General features: G+C 44.1%; 1 protein-coding gene across 5 annotated transcripts in view; it reads right to left on the minus strand.

Annotated features, from left to right (window-relative positions):
• KCNJ15 (potassium inwardly rectifying channel subfamily J member 15) overlaps window positions 1-21,221 on the minus strand; it is a 22,819-nt gene extending 1,598 nt beyond the window's left edge. Inside the window, exons 1-2 of one of the 5 annotated variants that reach the window (XM_056511104.1) lie at window positions 21,052-21,221; window positions 1-530 (exon numbers count right to left, since the gene is read on the minus strand). The exon at window positions 1-530 is cut by the window's left edge and continues 1,598 nt beyond it. In XM_056511104.1, coding sequence (XP_056367079.1) covers window positions 1-514 — 514 coding nt within the window. In that variant the 5' untranslated portion in view covers window positions 515-530; window positions 21,052-21,221. The other 4 variants (XM_056511054.1, XM_056510881.1, XM_056511184.1 and 1 more) reach the window with 4 other exon arrangements.
• Between the last annotated feature and the right edge of the window lie 904 nt (window positions 21,222-22,125).

The raw sequence follows: 22,125 nt of genomic DNA on the forward strand, positions 1-22,125 counted from the left end.
ATTTGATGGTCTCTGCCCTTTTCTTGGGCCTGGCGATCTTGGCCAGGAAGGTCCCCGTGATGAAGATCTCGATCAGGGTGGTGATGACCAGCTGGGCCACGAGCAAGAAAATGGCATGGGGGCACTCCTCTGTGATGAAACGAAACCCATAGCCAATGGTTGTCTGGGACTCCAGGGAGAAGAGGAAGGCCCCAGTCAGGGAATCCACATTCTTCACGCACGGCTCCCGCTTCGGGGAGAACTTGTTCATCTCCAAGTCGCCGTGGAGGAAAGCGATGGCGTAGTAGATCACCCCGAAGAGGAACCAGGTCATGACAAAAGTAGCAGCGAACAGGGTGAGTTTGTACCTCCACTTCATGTCTATGACCGTGGTCCACAGGTCCTGCAGGTAGAGCAGGTAGATGCCGTCGACCTTGTCGATCCTGACGTTGCTGTGGCCGCTCTTGGACATGACGCGGGGTTTGTGCGCCTTGACCAGGGCCACGCGGGACATGTTGATCTTGGTGGGCTCCATCCTCACTGCTTCAGTCCTGGGGAGAGAAGGGAAGAAAGCTGTCACTGCACGGAGCCAGCTCTGAGGAGGATTTGATGATGTTGATGGGGAGAGGCACAAACATAACCTAAACATAATAAAAACAGCTGGAATATAAAGTTACCACCGTACAGTATCTGACATTACAAATAATTTGATATTCCTTGTTTTTTTGTTTTTTCCAGGAAAAAAAAAAATCCTTATTTGATTCTGGTGCCTGCCAAGTACGGAGAAGTAGGTTTCTTTTACGACAGCCTGCAAAAGAAATTTGTCAAAGCTGAAATTTTATATCGGTACTTTATTTCTGTAAAAGGCATTAAATATATATTTTTTTTCCTTACGTTTCTCTAGAGAAGAGGCTCTTTTTGATTAGTGAGCAGGTTTTCTTTAATGCCCTGAAGAGAGACATCTGATCAGAATTAGAGTCGCTGGGCTCAGAACGCAGATCCAGCTCACCACCTCTGTCCCTTCCTGCGACGGAGGCAGAATGAGCCAGACCAGCTTTCACTGGGAACAATTAACTTCCACAAGTGATTTACTCAGTCGGATCTGGCTCTTTGTGACGGACCTACAACTAACCTAGAGGGAAACAAAGCAGACCTGAGCACATCAAAGGCGAGGTCTGGGATATTCACACCTGGGTGCCACACTCTGAAGCTGTCTGCACTGGACAGCACTCCCACATTTTAAGCCCCTCTGATTAAAAAAAAAAAAAAAAAAAAAAAAAAAATAATTAAAAAAAACAAAGTAATTCACAAAGTCAGCATTCCAAACGTGGGCCCCGACCTGTGCGACCCCAGCAATCATGGCAGGACCTGACTCCTGGATTTGTTTACTGGGCACCAGTCTGGATGGAGAGGGCATCCAGGGCTGGGCAGAGCCAGGGGTGAGGCAGAGCCCTGCCTGTGCCAGCTGCAGAGGCACGGACACGACCCAGCTCTCAGGACCAGACAGCGATTACGTAGAGCAAGGACAGTGCATGTTATAGTCGTTCCCAACAACAAAACTTCCTGCTGACAAAAGCAACAAAGAAAAAAAACATCCCATGCATCCTTTGTGCTTTGGCAGGTCTCACAAAAAAGGCATTGTTTTGTCCCATTGTTTTCCTCAAAAAGAGCCTTCAAGTCAGTGATTAGTTCTCGCCAAATGCTGGAAAAAAAAAAAGAAAAAAAAAGTCTTCCTTATAGCTACTTAAAAGAATTTTGCAGGAAGTACAAGATATATTTGTGGGACACACATGTGCCAGCCCAGGACATCAGCATAATTGCTCACTGAAGTACTTTTCCTGTTATGTCAATTAAGGAGAATTTTTGTTTGTGACTGTACTCATCACACTGGTGCAGGTTTTCTGGGAAAGGGTAATTAAACTTAGCCCCCATTAACAACTGTAACTCATTCCAGTTTTGGTTTAATCACCAACATTTCTCTTCCACAGCCATGAGCCATTGCCACAGATATATATTTATAAAAGAAAGGAGTGCACCCATGATCCCAGTAGGAGATTCCTTATGTGACAGTCAAATCAACACACAGAGCGCAGCATGTCCGGATAATAAACAGGAAAAAACCTTCAAGTGATCTGAAAAAGAACAACAGGAGGAAATGTGGGGGCTGGGAGGGGTAGGGCTGGGAAGGACTGCACATGGAGCTGCTCCTCAGGCCAGCCCAAACCCCAGCCCCACTGGCAGGGGAGGTAAATATGTGATGGGAAACCTTTCAGGCAAGTGCACAGTCCTTAGGGAAGAGGCTCCATGGATAGGACATGGATATAAAACATGCCCCAAATCCTGTCCTGAAATCAGTGCACCTCTCCCTCTGAAGCATTTCCACAGCACCAGAGCAAGATTTCCTGGTACAAATTGCTGTGCCAGGGGATGGCTGGGGTCTCTGCTCCAGGGTTGGTGGCACGTCCCCATCCCACCCCCTTGCTCAGCCCAGACACCAGAGCAATTCCCAGGGCTGGCAGCTCCTCCTGCCCTGGAGATCACAGGGATGGGGACAGCCAAGGCTCCACCTTCCCTCCTTGGAGCTCCAGCTGGTGGGTTTGGGCTTCCAGGGTGCCTGAAGGTCAGAGTTACCTGAGCAAGGTCAGGGATGGCCCAAGGACACCCAGCTCTCCACACTCACCATGGCTCTGCCATGCCCAGGATCCTGCACCAGGAACGTGTGGGATGCAGTGGGAATAACAACAGCTAGAGAATCATGGAATGTTTGGGTTGGAATGGAAGTTAAAACCACCCAGTGCCACCCTTGGGGCACCTTCCACTGTCCCAGGCTGCTCCAACCCCAGTGTCCAACCTGGCCTTGGGCACTGCCAGGGATGGAATATCCACAGCTGCTCTGGGCACCCTGTGCCAGGGTCTGCCCACCTCACACAGAAGGAAAAGATCCATCCCTCCCAAGGGCCTGGTAAGAGTCCTTGTGCTCTCTCTGCTCTGCCCTGGAATAGGTTGTTCCCTGTCCAAGAGCCCCAAAAGAAAAGAATCCTGAAACTGCAGCCTGTCACATTCCCAGACCTGCCAAAGGACAGCACCACAGACACGACACCAAAACACCATGGCAGAGGAGTTCCCCCAAAAGATGGGAGGTAGGAAGGAATTTTCAAGGCACAGTCCCTTCCCTGCACCAACAGAGAGAGGGACAGCTGTAAAATTTGCCATTTCAGGTTTTAAGCTGAGAAGTGAAGTTTGGTGCAGCCCTGGACGAGTCTGGCACACTGCAGCTCACAGCCAAGCTGTTCCTCACTGTCCATCTCCACTGTCCCCAGGTGGGACACTGATCCCACCTGTGGCACAGCAGGAAATTTTGGAGCCTGCCATAGCTGCAAGAGGCTTTTCCAGAGCTCCCCCATCATCTTTTGCGTCCTCCCTTGATTTGTGACAAAGTTGCTCAGCTTTACAGCCGCTTCCTGAAATGGATCCCAGCCAATTCCTGGTGCTTTTTTTGGTGGCAGGGTATTTTTTTTTTGTGTTGATTTGCTTCCTATTTACTTTTTTTTTTTTTTTTTCTCTCACATCACTCTTTCCTGTGTGATCCTGAATTCCTCTAGTGCTCTTTTCCTCCCCAGGGAAATTCCTCTTGGTTTCCTTTCCCTGCAGAAATACTTCCCTTCTCTGCCACACTGACATGGGAAGGAAAGCTGCCTCTGCTCCCTTCCCTTAGCACTGGCAGCAATCACTTGGGGGAGCAAACTCTGATGAAACCATCAGTAGAAAAAAGGAAAAAAGGGCTCCAGAGGAGGATTCTCTCCTGCCCCCACTTCCCCACTGCCTCCTGAGTGAAGTGACCACTATAATATCCCAAAATAAATTATTCATGGGCGTCTGTATGGGTAAAAACCACATTATAGCACCTGCATTGCTATTTCCCATCCTGTAGAGGCACCTCACACTCTCTGCCCTGATAATCAACCCCAGCACCTCAGCCAAAATACTTTGGTTTGTTTGGTTTATGCTCACTCTAAATCACAAAGCACATCTACCACAGTAAGCTAATATGAGCAAACAAGCTTAAATAATAAGAGTCATATACATTTTAAAATTAAAAGAACTTCTGTCTGATCCCTAACTGATTTTACCCTGATAAATTACTTTTTATTGCTGTAAATCAAAGTGGAGCTGCAAATAAAAACTGAGCTGAAGTAGAGTTAAGGAAACACACTTCAAGAGGGCAGAAAATGAAATTGTCTCAGGCTTGCCTAGCATTCTAATGCCCTCTGAATCACCTCCTTTCCTCACCAGCCCTCTTGGAGCAGCCAGGGGAGTTCAGCGCAGACAAAGCCAATAAAACACAGAGCTACATACCAAACCAGCAAGCACCTTGACACTAAGGCAATCCCAGCAGCCAGGGCTCTAAGCAGCACATTGCCACGGCTTCCAGGGAGCACAGCAGCAGGCAGCCAGCCCGCACACACACACAGATGCTGCTCCTGCATGGAGCCAGCCTTGCTTGTGCAAGATCTCTCTTGGCAGACACAAGTGATTAAAAGCGTACAGGAGCATGACTTGTTCCAAGGGCCTCAGCTGTTTTCCTTTTTTATTATTTTTTTTTCCCCCCCAATCAGATATGGTTTTGCCACTGGAGCAAATCCTCACGCATGCTTCGCTGCCACTCCGATACGGGGGCAGAGCTTGAGCTGTTTTTACAACCAGCAAAAAAACCATTAGCAGGCTTGGCATCAGAAAAATGAAAAGCCTGGGGTGAGGAAAGAAAACATTGAGGAGGGCTGCATAATCTTCAGATCTTTCCTGGGTCTGATGTGGTTCAGTAGGTTACAAAAGTGCCTCCTGAATTCTCAGTGCTCTGCCTAGCATGAACATCCTCCTCCCTCTGGGCTGTGCACCAGGTTTGCTGCACGACTGTCAGCCTGCAAAGCCCTCCTCGGAGTTATGGAATTCCAGAGGAGCAGGAGGGGAGGGAGGCAGGGATGGAGAGGCTGGAAAAGGGAGCTTTGCCTCTGGCACAGCCACACAGCTGCACACTGCTGCCCTGGGCTCCAAAAGGAGCTAGGACCCACCAGGGTGTGGTGGCACACAGGCTTGAAAAGCTAAACTTACACATTTTGGGGCTTTATCACAAAAGGACTGAGGCATGAGAACCTTAAATACACCCTGGAGTCAAAATCAGCTCCCCAAGCTGTGCCTGCAGCTGCCAGCCATCAGCACAGGGCAGCCCTGGGAATGGTCACTCTTCCCAGTTTGGGTACCAGGAGCAGCTGAAAGCACAGGGAGGGCTGAGGGGTGCACTGCTCAAGCCAGGATGGGTTTTACATCACCCCAGTAGGGCCAACAGCCATTCACAGAGCAGTGGTAAAGAAGCAAAACCCCAAATCCATCTGTCTCTCCTGGGCTGCTGCCTGCTGGGCATGGAAGATGAATTAAAGCTGGAGAGGGCTCATGTGTGTTGTTTCTGAGGGGGATTTGTCCAGGAATGTTGTTGTTCCCCAGGACAGGGTGCAAGGCTTTGCAGTAATTATGGATTTACACAGAGGAGCCTTCACTGATGCAAAGAAACAGGAAAACAACCAAGAAGGCAGAATGGAGGCAAAAGATGACTCAAAGCTTATTAAATTAATGGACAAGCTCCCAGTGGTTCCCAAGGCCTCCAAGGGGAGAAAAAGCACATCCTGCAAGGTGTGAGCAGGTAACACACTGCAAGAGAGCATCCACCCTTCCAAAATCCTGCCCTCCAGCCTCTGCCCTGGGCTCTGGGGATGAGCAGGGGCCTTGGCCATCACAACCTGCAAGTACACCAAAGTGTTCTTTCAGGAATAAATTAATAAACTCCTCACATCACAAAACTCTCCTTTTTGTGCTTAGCAATATGGTTTATGCACAGCTGTAAAAAAAAAAAAAAAAAAAAAAAAAAAAAAAAAAGGGAAAGTTCCCCAGAAACATGTCTTGCTTTAATTTTTTTTTTTTTAATGAATGGCTTTTCTTCAGCAGAGCAGTATAAAATACTTCAGAATGCCTCCCTGGCTGGCACATTGTTGCTCCAAAGTCCTTTCAAACACTGGGAGAGCAGTTAAGCATTTAGAACCTGCCCTGCTGTGATGCTCTTCCCACCCACAAACCCTTTCCTCATTCTTGCTGTGCAAACCATCCCAGGCTCTTTCCACACAGACAAGTCTGAACAGACTCCTGGGATCTTGCCCTCTCTGTTTCTGGGAAGTTGGGTGCCAGAGCTGCTCTGCAAGGCTGAAAGGGACATTTATTGCTGCATTTTGCTTTTGGAGCTCATATCTTGTGCTTCCACTTTCAGTTGCATCTCAGGCTGCTGTGGGAACATCAAACAGCACAGAGAAGGAACAAGCTGGGACAGAACAGGAGTGATGTCCTATCCCAGTCAAGCTTAGCAGCCAATATAAAGCCAGGACTAAACTTGTAGAGAGCTTAACACCAAATGTTGTCCTGTTTTGCAGTCACTGCCAGAATTTCATCCCCTTCCAGGATGACCCTGGGGACATCCAACAGCTAAATCCTGTCATTCTTCCTCCCTGGAGGTATTTCTCTTTACCACAGGGGTGTCACTCACTATCCTGCTTTCCCTCATTTTGTTTTATATCCCATTCCTCCCCTCTCCTCTCTCTCTGTGAATCAAAAGATCCAAGCCAGGAGTGTTACCCCACCCCTAGAGAAGTGTGTGGCTGACTGCATAACACTTTATGTTCAGCAGAAATCTGCCTGTAGGATCACACCAGCTCTTCCTGACCTCTCCTCCACATCAGGGAATCATGGAATCACAGAAGAGTTTGGGTTGGAAAGGACCTTAAAGGTCACCTCATTCCAACCCCTGCCACGGGCAGCAACAACTCTGTTTCCAAACTTTGCAAAGCTTCATTTGGTGCAGGGCCTCCCCTCCCCATCTCCCCAGCTCCTTATCAGTCAGAAATGTGGGAACAAAGCCTCAGCCTCAAGAGGAGTCTCACCTTCCCCTCCAAGGGTCAGATTTGGGAACACAAGTGGCAGCAGCCACGGGGTTTGGGGAGCCTTGCAAGGCAGGAGGGAGGTGGAGAAGGAGAGCAGGGGATGTGCTGGGAGAAGACTGAAGGCAAGCCAAGGAATGCCTCACTTTTTGGCTCCTGCTGCTTAGGCACAAGATCAATTAACCCATGGGGTGTTCTGTGGCATGCCTGAGCACAGAGCTGCTGGGCCAGGGATGGAGGCACCTGTGCACATTCCAGCACCAAGCAGGAGCTGGCCAGGGAGTTTCTGCAAAATAGTTTTTCACTCAGTCAACTCAGGCCTGCCTAAGTCCTTCCTAAGGACTTAATTCCTTTTTTTGGGAATGAGCCCTGGGCCAGCCAGCTGCTCTGGCTGCTGGGGGAGTGTTTTCACACAGCTCCTGCTGCCTCCCCATCCCAGAGTGGGGACAGGACACCTCTCCAGAGCACAGCTCCAGGGAAAAGGCACCCAGAGAGGCTGATGCTGCCTTTTTTGTCTGATTCCAGGGCTGGGGCTCAAGGTGAGGGAGGTGTTTGCCCCAAAGACATGTTTTCCCTTGATTCTGCCTCTTTGGCAGAAATTACCTGGCTGAAATCCACCTGCACGAGCTCATGTGCCAAGAGTTTCATGGTTTTGTACCCAAATGAGGGGCACCTGTGTTTCCTTTCAGTATTCTGGTCACAGGGTGGCAGCTTCATCAGGCAACACGATAGAAAATAATTTGTCCAAAGCCATTTACTGCTGAGGTTACACTGGAAAAAGTTCAATGGGAAGGGAATCCCCTCCTAGGTCAGCATGAGAACTACAGGATTGGACTGGACTGCTGTAAGGAAAACCCTGTAGAATCCTTCCAGTTCCTAAAGGGGGCTGGAGAGGGACTTTTCAAAGGACAGGGCATGACAGGAACCTTGAGCTGAAGGAGGGAAGCTTTAGATGTGAGGAGAGGATTTTTCCCTGGGAGGAACAGGGTGCCCAGAGCAGCTGTGGCTGCCCCTGGATCCCTGGAATGTTCAGTTCCAGGTTGGACACTGGAGCAGCCTGGGGCAGTGGGAGGTGTTCCCGTGGCAGGGGTGGGATGAGATTATTTTCAGTTCCATCCCAACCCAAACCATTCCATGATTCCACGAGAAGCTTGCTGGGGCTGTCACTCCCTGCTCACCACAGGTTGGCTGTGTCCTTGCTTTCCCTTCTTTCACAGCAGATAAAGGACAACACCTTATTTTTAACCTTCCCAGTATTCATTCATCCCTTTGAATAGTAGTAATAATAATAACAAAGTCAAGCTCAGAGCAGCTGATTTGCCAGTCTGCAGCTGGTTTGAAATTTGCTGCATCTGTTTCAGAGCTGGAGAGGGGATAGTGGAACAGAAAACTGCTCTGCTTTCTGTTTGTTTGTTTGCCTTTTTCCTCCAAATTCATTTCTTGGCCTAATAAAAATCTGGTTTTGTTTGAAAACAAGCAAACAAGCAAACCCTAAACCAGACACTTCCTCTGGATTTTTAATTTCAATTGTCAGCAGGTGGTTGAAAATGAGGAGGAGCGTGCCAAGTCATGGCAGGGAGGAAAGTTAGCACTGTGCTTGTTGTTCCAAAATTTGGGTTAAACAGCTGCAGTTTGCCTCCCCCAGGGCAACTGACTCTCAGCTGGGGCAGAAGGGACATTTATCAGGCAGCACTGGGGCATTTCAGACCAGTCAGAGCAATTTACACTGGTTTGTGCCCTTCTTTTTTTTTTTTTTTTCCATGACAGATCCCCTGGCACCCCAAACCCAGCATCAGACAGCATCACCTCCTGAGCCCCAGCCCCACGAGGAAAGCAGCACATCCTGGGCTCAGCAGCTCCCTGTTTAATTCCAGTCTGTGCTGCCAGCTCGTTGCAGTGTCCCAGTCAAGTTGGGGTTTGTTTTTAATTAGTCACTGCACACCAGGGCTCTCTCAGAGCTGGGTGGAGGTGTGGCCCTGGGGGTGAGGCTCCTACAGGGTGCTGGGGCAGAGTTTTAGCTCTGCTTTCTCCCCATAAATCACATTTCCAGTAAATCACAGCTCTCCTTTAGCCCACGATACCAGCTCACTAAAAATTGCTTTAATACCCCATGGATACCCCACAAATATTATGTACACATACTCTGCAGAGATAACATAATTTTCCATCTCTGTGCAACAACTAAATCTCAACACTGAAATTTCAGGCTATAAGAAGAGTTTTCCACCAAAAAAATATTAAAATTCCTGTGCCTTTTAAATATCTGAAGACCTCAATAATATTGAAAGTAATGGTAGGATGCAAAAGCTGGTAAAGGGAAAAAAAAATATTTAAAGGTCTATATATTGGTAACATTTTTTCATCTATTCCTAATGTGGACAAAATCAAATCTAACTGGGAAAACAGCACACCTTGACCCAGCAGGAAGGTGGATGCTGTTACTGGAGTAAAGTTTTTCCTATAAAAAAATTCCTGGATCATTTTAACCTGTTTGTTGTAGTGGATTTGACTTCTTCATGTAAGCAGAGCAGTGATAAATAGAGATAGATAACAGAAAACCTGCTAAATAATCCACATTTTTGTCATCTCTGCATGGCCAGGACACACCAGAGAATTTGTGTGTTTGCCATCCAACAAAGCACATTTCCAAGAAAGAAGGATGGGTTTGTCAGGGTTTCATCTTAAAACTTGTTGCAAGCTGATTTTCTCAGGAAGTTATTTGGTTATGAGGAATTGCCCTGCCTGTGTGAACAAGTTCACACTGTGGAAAATGTTTTCAGAAAGAGACTCTTCTCTCATGCTGACAAAATGCAGCCTGGGAGACAAAGTACCCACTTCTCTCACCCAAACCTAAATTATTTTTATATTGGATGTCTTTCTCTCCTGGGCAAAGCACAGGTGATGCTACTGGCACATATAACAGACTTTTTTTTTTTTTTTTAATAATTAATTACTTTAGAGTGAATTACAGCAATTCTGGACAATATTCTCTTTGAGGGGCACCACATCTTCAAAAATGTTCATTCCTACCCCATTTTCTCTGCCCTACAGAGATTTCAAGTTGCACAAAGCACCCATTTCCCTTGATTGTCCAGGTGTGATAAATGGAGAGCAAGCTGTGCTTCACCTCAAACAAATGTTCAGAAGCTAATTCACCTAAACAAAACTTTAAAATTTTTAAATGCTGCAAAGAAAATTCAATAGTGTCCAATTGATTCAGGATGTGATATTTCATGGGCAAACATTTTTGTGCATTTGCATAGAAGTCAGAGGTTTATTCCGACTATTTAAAATATCATTCCACGGTGTGTGAGCTCAGCTGGTGGGAGCCTGGTGCTAAAAACACCAAGGTTGGGGCTTCAATCCCTGTATGGATCATTCCCTTAAAAATTTGGTTTGATCATCCTTGTGGGACCCTTCCAACCCAGAAGATTCTGTGATTCCCAGTTCTGTAAAGCACAAGAAGTTGCAAATCTCAGACTTTGATGAGGGAGATTTTGCTCTATCTAAAGTCAGCTGTGGATGCATGTTGTGTCACACATGTCCCCTTTTGGGCCATATAAAGTCTCTAGATCTCAAAATAAAATAATTTCCTCAAATGTCCAGTCTTGGACACATCCACAAGGACCAGGAACCACCACGTGGGGCTGTGGTCTCAGAGCAAAGCCCTTTGCTAAAACACCTCCCAGGGGTGTGCTGGGGTCACCCTGGGGCTCACACACCCTGTCCCCATCCCTGTCCCCACCCTGCTGCCCCTCACCAGCTCCCAGAGGGCACAGAAGTGGTCATGGGGGTCCTCTAAACCTAAAATTCTGGGCTGTACAAAATTCTGATGTACAAACCAGGTCCTTTCACCTGCCTCCCTGAGGTGGTTAGGCAAGAATTAAAGATATCATTGACCCTTCCCCATTGGTGTAGGGCTGATAATCCTCAGCACTGCCCAAAATTTTTTTTTTTTCAAGGCAGCTTTCTCGCTCCTTTTTCTTTTTTTTGGTTTGGTTTTTTTGTTGTTGTTTTTTTTTTTTTGTTGTTTTTTTTGGTTTTTTTGTTTTTTGTTTTTTGTTTTTTGTTTTTTGTTTTTTTTTTGTTTGTTTTTTGTTTTTTGTTTTTTGGGTTTTTTTGGTTTTTTTTGGTTTTTTTGTTTTGTTTTGTTCCTGACCAATCCATGGATGTGGTTAATTTAAGGTTTAAAAGGCTTTTGCTCACACATACACACACACACATATATGTTTTCCACTGAAGTCTGTGCTTTTTCCTAGACCCACCCAAATTCCAGTACATAGCTCACTCGTGTGCCAAGCTTCCCTGCTCTCCTTGCAATGAGTGGAAAAATGCCCTTTTTTCCACTCCTGCACATTTCAGGGGGAGAACCATGTAGAGGAGAAGGAAGAATTTAGTTATTCCTGCATTCTCAGAGCAGAAGTAGGAAAGAACCTCAGTGCTGTCCATGGGAATGCTTTGCTCCTAAGTTTTATGAGGTTCTGAGCCCCAGAGCTTGCTTGGGACTCTGAGCTGGAATTGTGGAGTGCCAAGGAGATTTAAAAATTAATAAATGGGAAGCAAAGTAGCTGCTGGTTGATAAAACTCCATTTTTGTTGTATGAGGTACTTAACATTCCTGATTGTTCTGATTTTAGGTGAGGGCTGAAAGGAAATCAAAGATTATTGGTGAGAAACCCTGGGGAGTTTTAAATGCAAATGGCTTCAGCTGTGTCATTCTCTGCCCCCTTCAATGGGGTATTTTGGGCTACCAGCAAATTCATGGAATCCCAGAATGATTTGGGTGGGGAGGGACCTTAAAGCTCATCCAGTTCCAACCCTCTGCCATGGGCAGGGACACCTCCCACTGTCCCAGGTTGTTCCAAATCCTGGATTGGAACTTGGGGAAATGTGGACCAAGGGCTGTAACAACACACAAACTCCATCCCAAGCCTTTCCCATTTCTCTGGGCTCCATGGGGATTCCCTGATGCTGCTTAAGGCTGGTCCCCCTGATTTCCTCTTCTCAGGGAAGGCATTAATAAATCTTTTCTGCCTTACAGAGCTCCCTGTTTTCATGGAGCTTGTTGGAACATAATTTCTGAAGCCTCTGTTCATCTGCCAAGCCAAGCTGAAATTAGCCCATGGATTTAAAGAGTGGGCTGGTTTCTATCCTTTCACTCTTAGGTGATGGAAATTAAAATAGGCCAGGTTAATTATTTGTCCTTTCCATCAGCAACATGCTAACGTTGTACAGGAGCTTATTGTCACTCATATATCTGCAAAAATTGGAATAAAAACAGATATATTTTTAGGAAAAAGCTGTCTCCTGAGTTTCTTGACTGGGAGGTTACACAGCCCTGCTCTGTTGTGTCTTCCAGATAAACTCCCAAGGAATCAGAGGGAAAAGAATCTTTGTTTTCCTCATTGCTTTCCCAAATTGCTTAATCCCTGCCAGTTTCCATGACACAGACCCCTCAGTCTGCTGCAGAGACTGTGGCTTCCCAAAGGGAGGAAATAGCATGAAAGTACTGGTGCACATCAATGTTTTTGGATTTTTCTCGCCAAACCAGAAATATCAAAACAAAATTACAAATAAAAAAAAAAGCAAAAAAAAAAAGGTTTGACTTTTCTGGCAAAATTAAAAATAAAATCAAAGCAACAAAACATAAAAAGGTCATTCTGGGTGTTTGTTCAAACTGAAAGTAAACCTTTCCTTCTGAGGTTTGCACAGAAATGTGTGTGAGCGTGTCTCATTTAAATCAGGTGAGGAACAAAACATTCCTTGGAGTGACAGATTGTGACATCTTGCTTCCACGGAGCCAAAACACAATTTTTTTTACTGATCAAAATTCTGGGTGGTTTTTTTTTTCACCTAAACCTGCATTTTCAGCCCATGAGACTTGTAGTAAAAAAGTCTCAGCCAACCGTAGGGACCACATGGGTTGGTTTGGTGACACTTGGAGGGACACAGCCTGACCAGGTTTTTGGGATCTGGGAACACAGCTACAATCACAATTCCCTCCTCATTTTCCTTGTCCTCACAGCTTCTTAGGAACCTCCATAAAAGCAGTGATAATGTGCCCAAACAAGAGAAAAAAAAAAAAAATCTCACGCTGCTTTTCAAAGCGTTTCCTTCCACGGGAGCTTTGCTGGTTTATTTACACACCCCTTATCTTCATGGCTGCTCCTTTATGATCCCATGTCATCTCCAAAGCTCCTGCAATCTTTTACAGTTTGGGAGCTGGGGAAGGTCCAGCTTTGATCACTGGAGTCATCAGCCTGAATAGAACATTGTTCCTGCTCCGCCGAGAATTTTTTCCGACTGCGCTCAGGACACCGCAAACTTATTTTTAAAACCCTCAGCAGCTCCTCTACCTTGTTTTTCTGTGAGTTTTACAGATGCCGTGGGTTTCAGGAGGCACTTTGATGTTTTCCAAGCTGCCTGATTTATGAGAACAAAAAAAAAAAAAAAAATACCACTGTTCCCCAATTATTTTCTGTCGCCTTGTAATAAGGCTCGATGCATCAATGGAAATTCAGCCCAGGCACAAAGAGTAACTGGGGAATGAGGAAATCAACTGCATGTCCCACAAGAGATCATTCTTCCAGTGGAAAAATCAACCTTTTTGATCTCTAACCCTCTGTACTTTTCCTGTAATATTTAATAAAGCCTCCATTTTCATTGGAAAACACACTTGTTGGGAAATGTGTAACTGGTAGACCTTTCTGTTATTTTAGTGCTGTTTATGTTCTATTTTAGTACTGTTTGAACAGAATTTGTATTTTGGAGGTGAGTGTTGAAGATAAGTGGCAAAAAGCAGCTGAGCAGGGCTGTGAATATCTCAAATTGCAGCAATTTCAGATGGGGTTAAGATCATGGCATTGCTGCAAGCCCAGGGACTGTCACTGCACCAGCCAGGTGGCAGAAAACTCCTCCAGTCACTGCTCTGGTGACACCCTGTCAAAGCCAGCCTTTCCCAAAGCAAAAACTCTTTCTGAAAAGCTGTTTCCTTGCTCCTCTTGCTGTATTGCTTCTGCTCTGCAGGCAGATTGGTGCCACAGCATCTCCCAAATCCACCTTTCCTTCCAGTCCAGAGTTTCAGTTTATTAATTCACATTTCCCAGTGCTCCTCCTGCTCACAGCCCTTCTCATCTGTCCCACTCAAAAATTCAGGGATAAAAATAATCTTGTTTCTTTTCTGCTATTTTGACCATTTTAATTTGTCCTTCATTAATTCAAACACATCTTTTACTTCTTTATACCCCTCAAGGTCACAGTCTAACCTTTCCACAGCTGCTGCCCTGACCCCCATGGCTCTGCTTTCTTCTGCTCTTTGTTGGCATCTCATTCCTCTTTGTCCTCTAATCAGTCCCTGGGGCTTTTTTTCCTCATTTAGACTTCTCCCATCCCACAATAGCTTCCCATGTGACATAAATAAAATTCCCCTCTTCCCCATATCCTGAAAATCCACCTGTTTTGAGATACAACTTCCACAAACTTCTCCCCATCATTGTGTTCACCAACAAAGTTCCTCCTGTGTGTCCCTCACTGTTAGATCTGAAATAATTTACAGCAGACACAGAGTTTTCCTTTTTGTTTGTCCAACTGCAAAGAGTGTGAGGACCTGCTGTGCTCTGAGAAATAATTTGTCCTGACTGCAGGCTATGGTCAGCATCTGCATGGATAATAAATGATTTATTTCCTTGAAAGCATTTTTCCAGGATGGAAACCTGAGATACTCTGAGGGATTCATGTTCCCATCTCCCTGCAGTGCCTGATGATCTGAGACCACACCTTGAACTTTCAGACAGCTGAAACTGTCTTTTCCTTGCACCCCTATAGCAAGGTGAGAGCTTTTGAAAGCTGCCAGGTTTATTTATTCCATGAAAATCAACTTTTGCAGTGTATGTGAAGGTTCCCCTCCCCTCCTGAAAGGATGAGAATTACACATGTTAATTACCTGGTACAGGAGTGCATTTTAACTTGGAATATCCCAAATAAATACAGGTCAGTCTGAGCTGTACTGCTGAAGGCTTTCAGGTGAAATCCCATGGGAAATGCTGTGCTCTGTGAGATCCCAGGTGAGATTACACACCATGATGTGCCTTCCCATCACACATGCAGTTTAGTTGTTGTAAAAAATGCAAATTATGCACTGAGGATTATGAACGAGACTTGGACAACAACCCAGCTAGGAATCTAAAATCAGATGTAGGATATCTGTTCTATTTTCAAGGTTCTTACCTGTGACATTCCCTGCCACAGGTCAGCTTGGTTTCAACACGCTAACATGGAAATTGTCACAACAACCCTCACCAAAATATGGATTCATCAAACCTGAAGGTTTAAAAGGCTCCTTCATCCATGATCACAGAATCCCAGAATTATCAAGGTGGGAAGAGTGCTTGAAGCTCATCCAGTCCCACCTCACCCTGGCAGCAGCATCACCCCAACCCCTGTCCCCAAGGGCCACATCCAGCCTGTGTCACTCTAAAGCTCATCTGAACTTCATCTTTGGCTTTGTAGGAACCTTTGGGTGGGAGGGACCATCCTGGAGACTCCTCACAGCCCTCAAGGTGCTGAGGCTGGCAGCAGATGAGTTGTAAGTTGGAGCAGCCTGAATGTTTGCTGGGTGTGCAGGTGCCTTTTGCTTTTATTTCATGGGATCACCAAGGTGGGCAGAGCCCCCCAGGATCCCCCAGTGCCACCCCAGTGCCACCAGCATCACCCCAACCCTGTCCCCAAGGCCACATCCAGCCTGTCCTGAGCACTCCCCCAGACAGTGACTGCAAACCTCCCTGGGCAGCTCATCCCAATCCTGACCACTCTGCCAGGGACATTTTCTTTCCCAATCTCCACCCTGAGCCTGCCCTGGTGCCATTTGAGGCCATTTCCTCTCCTCCTTTCCCTGCCCCTCCTGTCAGGGAGTTGTGCAGAGCCACCAGGTCCCCCCTAAAACCCTCCTCTCCTTTCCACCATGGTTCACCTGCCATTTATTTGGCAAGATGGGAGCCAGTGATGAGTTGATAAAGAGCAAAAAGCTAAACCAGAATTATTTGGTGGCATGTAGTGCCTCGAGCTGAGCAAAGCTGAAGATCAGGAGCAATTTCTGTTAACAGCACCTGGAGTTTTAAGAACTCAGCAAATTCTTGTCCACTGTTTCATTTTGAAGGGAATGAGGATCTGGCTGTTCTTCCAGCTTTTTTTTGCAGATTTCACTCTAAATATTTCAGCTGTATAGAAAAGTGCTTAAGTCAAAGCTTCTTGTGAGAGCAGAAATGTTATTTTTGTTATTATTGATTTCTAAGACATTTTCAGTCTTTATGTAACATCTTGGGTGGTTGACTAATTTCTTGTATTTCTCTGCATTCCTTGTGATTGTAAAGCAATCACAGACAAAAGCTTTTCCTTGATGATATAATCATTATTTGTAAGATCTAAACAAGCACTGGAGCATTTAGAGACATGGTGTCCTCTCATACATTTTTCCTGTTAATCAACCAAAAAAATACACCTGCAAAGCCAGAACCCCCCAGTGAGGTTCAGCAGGAGGACAAATCACTGGGGCTGCCCCACTGAAATGTGTCTTCTTGCATTTCTGCACAAAAAAACCCAAAGAAATTTTCTTAAAATAAGATTTTATATTCCCAGTCTGAGACCTTAAAAAAGAGCAGAGAGATTTATTACCAATAAGTATTATTTTGGGTGATGATCAACTCACAGCTTTGGACATTTGATTCTGACAAGAAAAGAAGTCAATGTTAAATTTTGTACATTTTTGTTCAGAAAATACAGTTAAAGTTAAATTTTATCCATTTTTTGTTTCAAAATTATATATTTAAGATTCAGTGCCTTTTTTTTTCTTTTTTTTTTTAGTTTCTTTGGATAATTTTTTAGGGTTTTTTAGACTGCAACAACAGAACAGAGTAGGAAAATATTTCAAGGACCAGGAACCCCAACAGACTCCCTTACAACAATTAATTTTCTACCTATTCTTAGGAAAAAAGGAGTTTTAATCTAAAAATGTTAAGCTGGGGACAGTCCAGAGATCAACTACCAAGAGCCAAAAATTGTGCCAGTCAGCCAAACTCAATGTGGGGCTAAAATAAAATGTTGCCTTGAAAGGTTTTCTGCTTTTTATCCTAATTTTGTGAGAAAGTTTTGCTATTTGCATAAATAAATGAATGGGGATTGTAACTCCAACACCTCCTCCCAGATGCTGAGACTCTTTTGGTCTTCTCTGAAAATGAAATTCTGTTTGCTTGGGTGAGAGGCTGGAGGGGTTCAGGGAAAAAAAACAGCTGGCATGGGAGTTTCCAGGGTGGGCAGCTTGGAGTGGATCATTGCTGAGCACAAAACAAGGGGAAAATTTGGGGGAATTTCACAGACAAGGCCAGAAAATCACAAAAACATTTGTCTGGTTGCCATTGTCCTTGGGAAATTAGAAATGAAATTCAAATTATTTAACCAGGAAAATTTATTCACTGGTCAAAATGTAAATCTCTATTTTATCCTATTTATTCTGGTCACTTTATTTTATTTGTATCTGTTTTATTATATGGTTTTGTCAGGCTGTGTAATTCTAGAGAGGGAAAGGGGAAATTTTGATCATGATATGTTTTACCTTTCTTATCAGTTTGTGCTAATACATCTTCTAAAGTCATCTAAGTAGGTGCATTGTTTTATATATATATATATATATATATATATATATATTCCTTCCCTACAGATAATGATAATATATTGATCAGATAATCATTTTTATCATATATTCTCAATGCAAAAGTGCTGATTTTAGATAAGGAAAAGTTCATTTGATTGAACCAACAGTGAAACCCCTCAGTTAAAACAATGGAGATTAAATTAATCTGATCAGGTTGTACTGTTGTCCCAAAGTTTATTTTACTTTATGATTTTTGAGTCTGACAAAGCACAGAGAAGTCCAGCTGAGGATCTCCACGAGAAAAACCAAGCAGAAAGGAACCAAATATGATTTTAAATGGGACCAACCCTTGTCCCATCACTTTCCTCTCACCAGAGGCAGCAGAAATTTTGCAGAAGGTTCTGCTGGGAGATGAAATTTCCAAACCCTTTCTCCCCAGTGGGTGTAAAGAGCTGCAGAGGTGTTATCCCAAAAGTCCCTCCTCATGTCCAAGCAGTGTTTGCCCAGTGCAGGGTGACACTCCTGTCACACCGTGTTCCCTTCCTGCCTGACCTCTGCCTGGCTGCCTTGCAGAGGCAGCAGCAGATTCACTCCATGCACAGCCAGTCCTTGGGAGCTGCTTTTCCCCTGCTGCCTCCAGAACATGCATGGGATTTTTGCCAAATTATTTTCCATATTAACACCAAACTCTTTACCCTATTACCACCAAGTTATTTGCCATATTGCCACCAAGTTCTTTTCCACATTAACACCAAGTTCTTTTCCACATTAACACCAAGTTCTTCTCCACATTAACACCAAGCCCTTTGCCACATTAACACCAAATTCTTTACCATATTAACATCAAATTTTGTCATATTAACATTAAGCCCTTTCCATATTAACATCAATTTCTTTACCATTTAACACCAAGTTCTTTACCATATTAACATCAAATTTTGTCATATTAACATTAAGCCCTTTCCATATTAACATCAATTTCTTTACCATATTAACACCAGGCCCTTTTACCATATTAACACCAAGTTATTTGCCACTTTAACACCCAGTTCTTTACCATATTAACACCAATTTCTTTACCATATTAACTTCAAGTTCTTTAACATATTAACACCAATTCCTTTACCATATTAACATTAAGCCCTTTACCATATTAACATTAAGCCCTTTCCATATTAACACCAATTTCTTTACCATATTAACATTAAGCCCTTTCCATATTAACATCAATTTCTTTACCATATTAACACCAAGTTCTTTACCATATTGACACCAAGTTCTTTACCATATTAACATCAAGTTCTTTGCCATATTAACTCTAAGCCCTTTGCCCTATTAACAAACACATCCATTCACACTGAATGCTGAAATGATGCTCAAGCCTGTAATAACTCACTCAAGTCATTCATGACTGCTCTCATCCCAAGGGGTTAAGGACAGCTCAGCTTTCAGATATTTAGCATTTAGTGAATTACTTCCTAGTAAATTGACAAAGGTGATTTGAACTGTTTCATACAACAATCAATAATTTTCTATAATATTCATACACATATAAAGTGCCTCTAAAAGTAAAGACTTTTCACTCCATCAAGCAAACAAACCAAAAAGGCATCACCCCAAAACCTGCCTTGTTTTCCCTTGAAGAAAAGCGAATCAAAATTAATTTCAAAATGCTCTGAGGTTCAGCATGTAAAACAGTAACATTTCTGTTTTTCTTGGTCCTTCCCAGCCTTGGTCTCCACCTGTTCCCAAAGAACACAGCCTGTCTCTGTGCACTGTGTCTGAGGAGAGGGAAACAGCACAAGAGGCAGAAATAATATTCCAGACTGCTTTAATGAAATCTGGATAAATCAATAAAAAAATTCAGCTGCAATCAGGGCTGTGGGCTAATGGCTTGTTTGCTTCATTGCATGAAGAGCCAGGATAAAAAATAACTGCTTGTTTTCATTTGAAATTCTATAAAAAGTAACAGACTGAGTTATTGTATGTACGTTGGAAGGCTGAAGCCCAAGTCATCTGCTGCTGTTTTTGTCTCTAGGCCATGCCTCATTTACTGGGATGAAATTCCTGGGGAAGTTTTTGGTCTGGTCTACAACTCTGCTTTATACAAGTGATGCCAGTTTGCACTGTGCAATAGCACCATGTCACAGTCCAGGCTTGCTTCCTCCCTCCTGTTAGCTGGTTATTAAAGAGAGCAGAGAGCATTGTGACATTTTACAGCCAAGAAAATAAAGAAGACATTTCTTCAGCAGCAAATCTTCTCCTTCCCCCTCAATTAAAAAAAAAAAATCACAAGAAAACATAGACTTGGTAGGTAAATATACAAGCACTGTGAACAGAAAAACCCTGGAAATGCCTCTAAGTACAGCATGGGAGGGAACAAGGTTAGTTTAAAAGTGCTGTGGGTACTCCTGGTTCACAAAGGAAAGCCAGCTTTGTTCCTCTTCACAACCTGCACCTCATGGAGAAAAAGAGATTTTATCTATGACTCTCCTGCAGCATGATCCCAGTGTGAAAATAAAAAGGGAGGAGTAGAAAAGCAGAGGGGAATTTGCTAAACGAGTGCAAGTTGTGATTGAGGAAAAGCCAGACCTGTCGAAAACAAGTTGTCTGAAGACACAGGCAAAAGTTGGAAGACAATGCCTGAAGTTCTCCAACTCAGACATGTTTACATTCTCTACACCTTCCACAGAAAACTGACATTCCCTTTCCTTATACACAAAGGTAGCAGGGGCAGGATAAAGCTCCAGGCAGGTTTTCCCACCATGCCAATGAAAACTGATTTCTGCATTGGAAAAAAGAGCAAGAGCTGGCTGAAAGTTCTGATTCCAACACTCTAAACAGCACTCAGGATTTCTACAGGAAAAAATCCCTGGCAGGCAAACAGTGACAAAGACAGCTTCAGCATCTGACCCCCTCCCCAGCATACAAAAACCTCAGCCCCATGCATTACAAACACCACATTCAGTGCTTTACATCAGTGGAAAGACCAAACCATGACAGCTTTTGCTTAATTGCTGAGCTGCCTCTATGTCAAGATCCAGAAAAAGGCACAATTTTATAAACATTTTTTTTCTTTCACACACAGTTTCCAAATCCTTAAACTAGCAAAATATAGAATAATAGGAAAAGCACCTACTCCTTAGCTTCCAGTTCCACACAGCTCCCAAAGCACTGCTAAGCATGTATGGATTTTTGACAAATACCTCTTACCTGTAAAAGTGCAATGTTCAGATTCCTTACTAGATGTTATCGTCATGACAAGTCAAACAATCTTTTTTTATAGAAGGTTGGGCAGCTTTTCAATAAAGCATGTGTGCATTTAAAAAAAAAAAAAAGGAAAAAAGAAAAAAAAAAGGAAAAAATCCAACATAAAACAAACCCCTCAGAGAGTCTCCCTTCCCTCGCTGTCAGTCAAAAACAAGTTGAAATAAGCCTGAGTTGGAATTACCTGAATAAAGAAACTGGAGAGAGGGAGGGAGGAGAGGGAGGGAGGGAGGGAGAAAGAGAAGAGAAAAAAAAAAAGAAAAAGAGTCCAAGAGGAGACTCAGTGATGTCAGCAGTGTGTGTTAAGGAAATCTACAGCTGAGCCCAGCAAACTTTATAACTGCACAGCTCTCGACACCCAGTTCTGGGGTAAGCAAATACCTGCTTCAGAGGAAACTGATTTACTTCTCAAGAAGTCAGTTAATCTTTGAAAAAACTTCAGCCAGGCGGATCAAAGTCCCTGAAAGGCCTTATTTCCTAAATAAATAAGGTTATGGGTGGTTGCATAATGCCAAGAAAAGAGGAAGAAGGATAAAAAGCCAACGTTATCGATTATCCCTTTCCTGCTGGCAAAAGGGAGATTGAAACTCATCTGAAATAAATGCAGGTTAAGGTTGTCACACACTGAGCAGCTGGAATCCTTAACCACCAGGTTTTCCAGTGTTCTTAATCCTCAACACTCCTTTCCTTTGGTGGCTTTTTCTGGGTTTGCCTGGGTGACTTTCTGCTTTTGTTTCCCAGCTGCAGAGAGCAAAGAGATGATTTGGGCAGGATGAAATCAGGTACCTCGAAGACAGGGTTTAAAGCCAGGTTTAAAGCCAGGCAGGGATGATTTGAGCAGGATGAAATCAGGTACCTTGAAGACAAGGTTTAAAGCCAGGTTTAAAGCCAGGCAGGGATGATTTGAGCAGGATGAAATCAAGTACCTTGAAGACAGGGTTTAAAGCCAGGCAGGGATGATTTGGGCAGGATGAAATCAGGTACCTTGAAGACAAGGTTTAAAGCCAGGTTTAAAGCCAGGTTTAAAGCCAGGCAGGGATGATTTGAGCAGGATGAAATCAGGTACCTTGGAGACAGGGTTTAAAGCCAGGTTTGAAGATAGGCAGGGATGATTTGAGCAGGATGAAATCAGGTACCTTGAAGACAGGGTTTAAAGCCAGGTTTAAAGCCAGGCAGGGATGATTTGGGCAGGATGAAATCAGGTACCTCGAAGACAGGGTTTAAAGCCAAGTTTTAAAGATAGGCAGGGATGATTTGA

Source organism: Oenanthe melanoleuca, chromosome 1 (assembly GCF_029582105.1).
Source record: "Oenanthe melanoleuca isolate GR-GAL-2019-014 chromosome 1, OMel1.0, whole genome shotgun sequence".
In the NCBI taxonomy this organism is placed as follows: Eukaryota; Metazoa; Chordata; class Aves; order Passeriformes; family Muscicapidae; genus Oenanthe; species Oenanthe melanoleuca.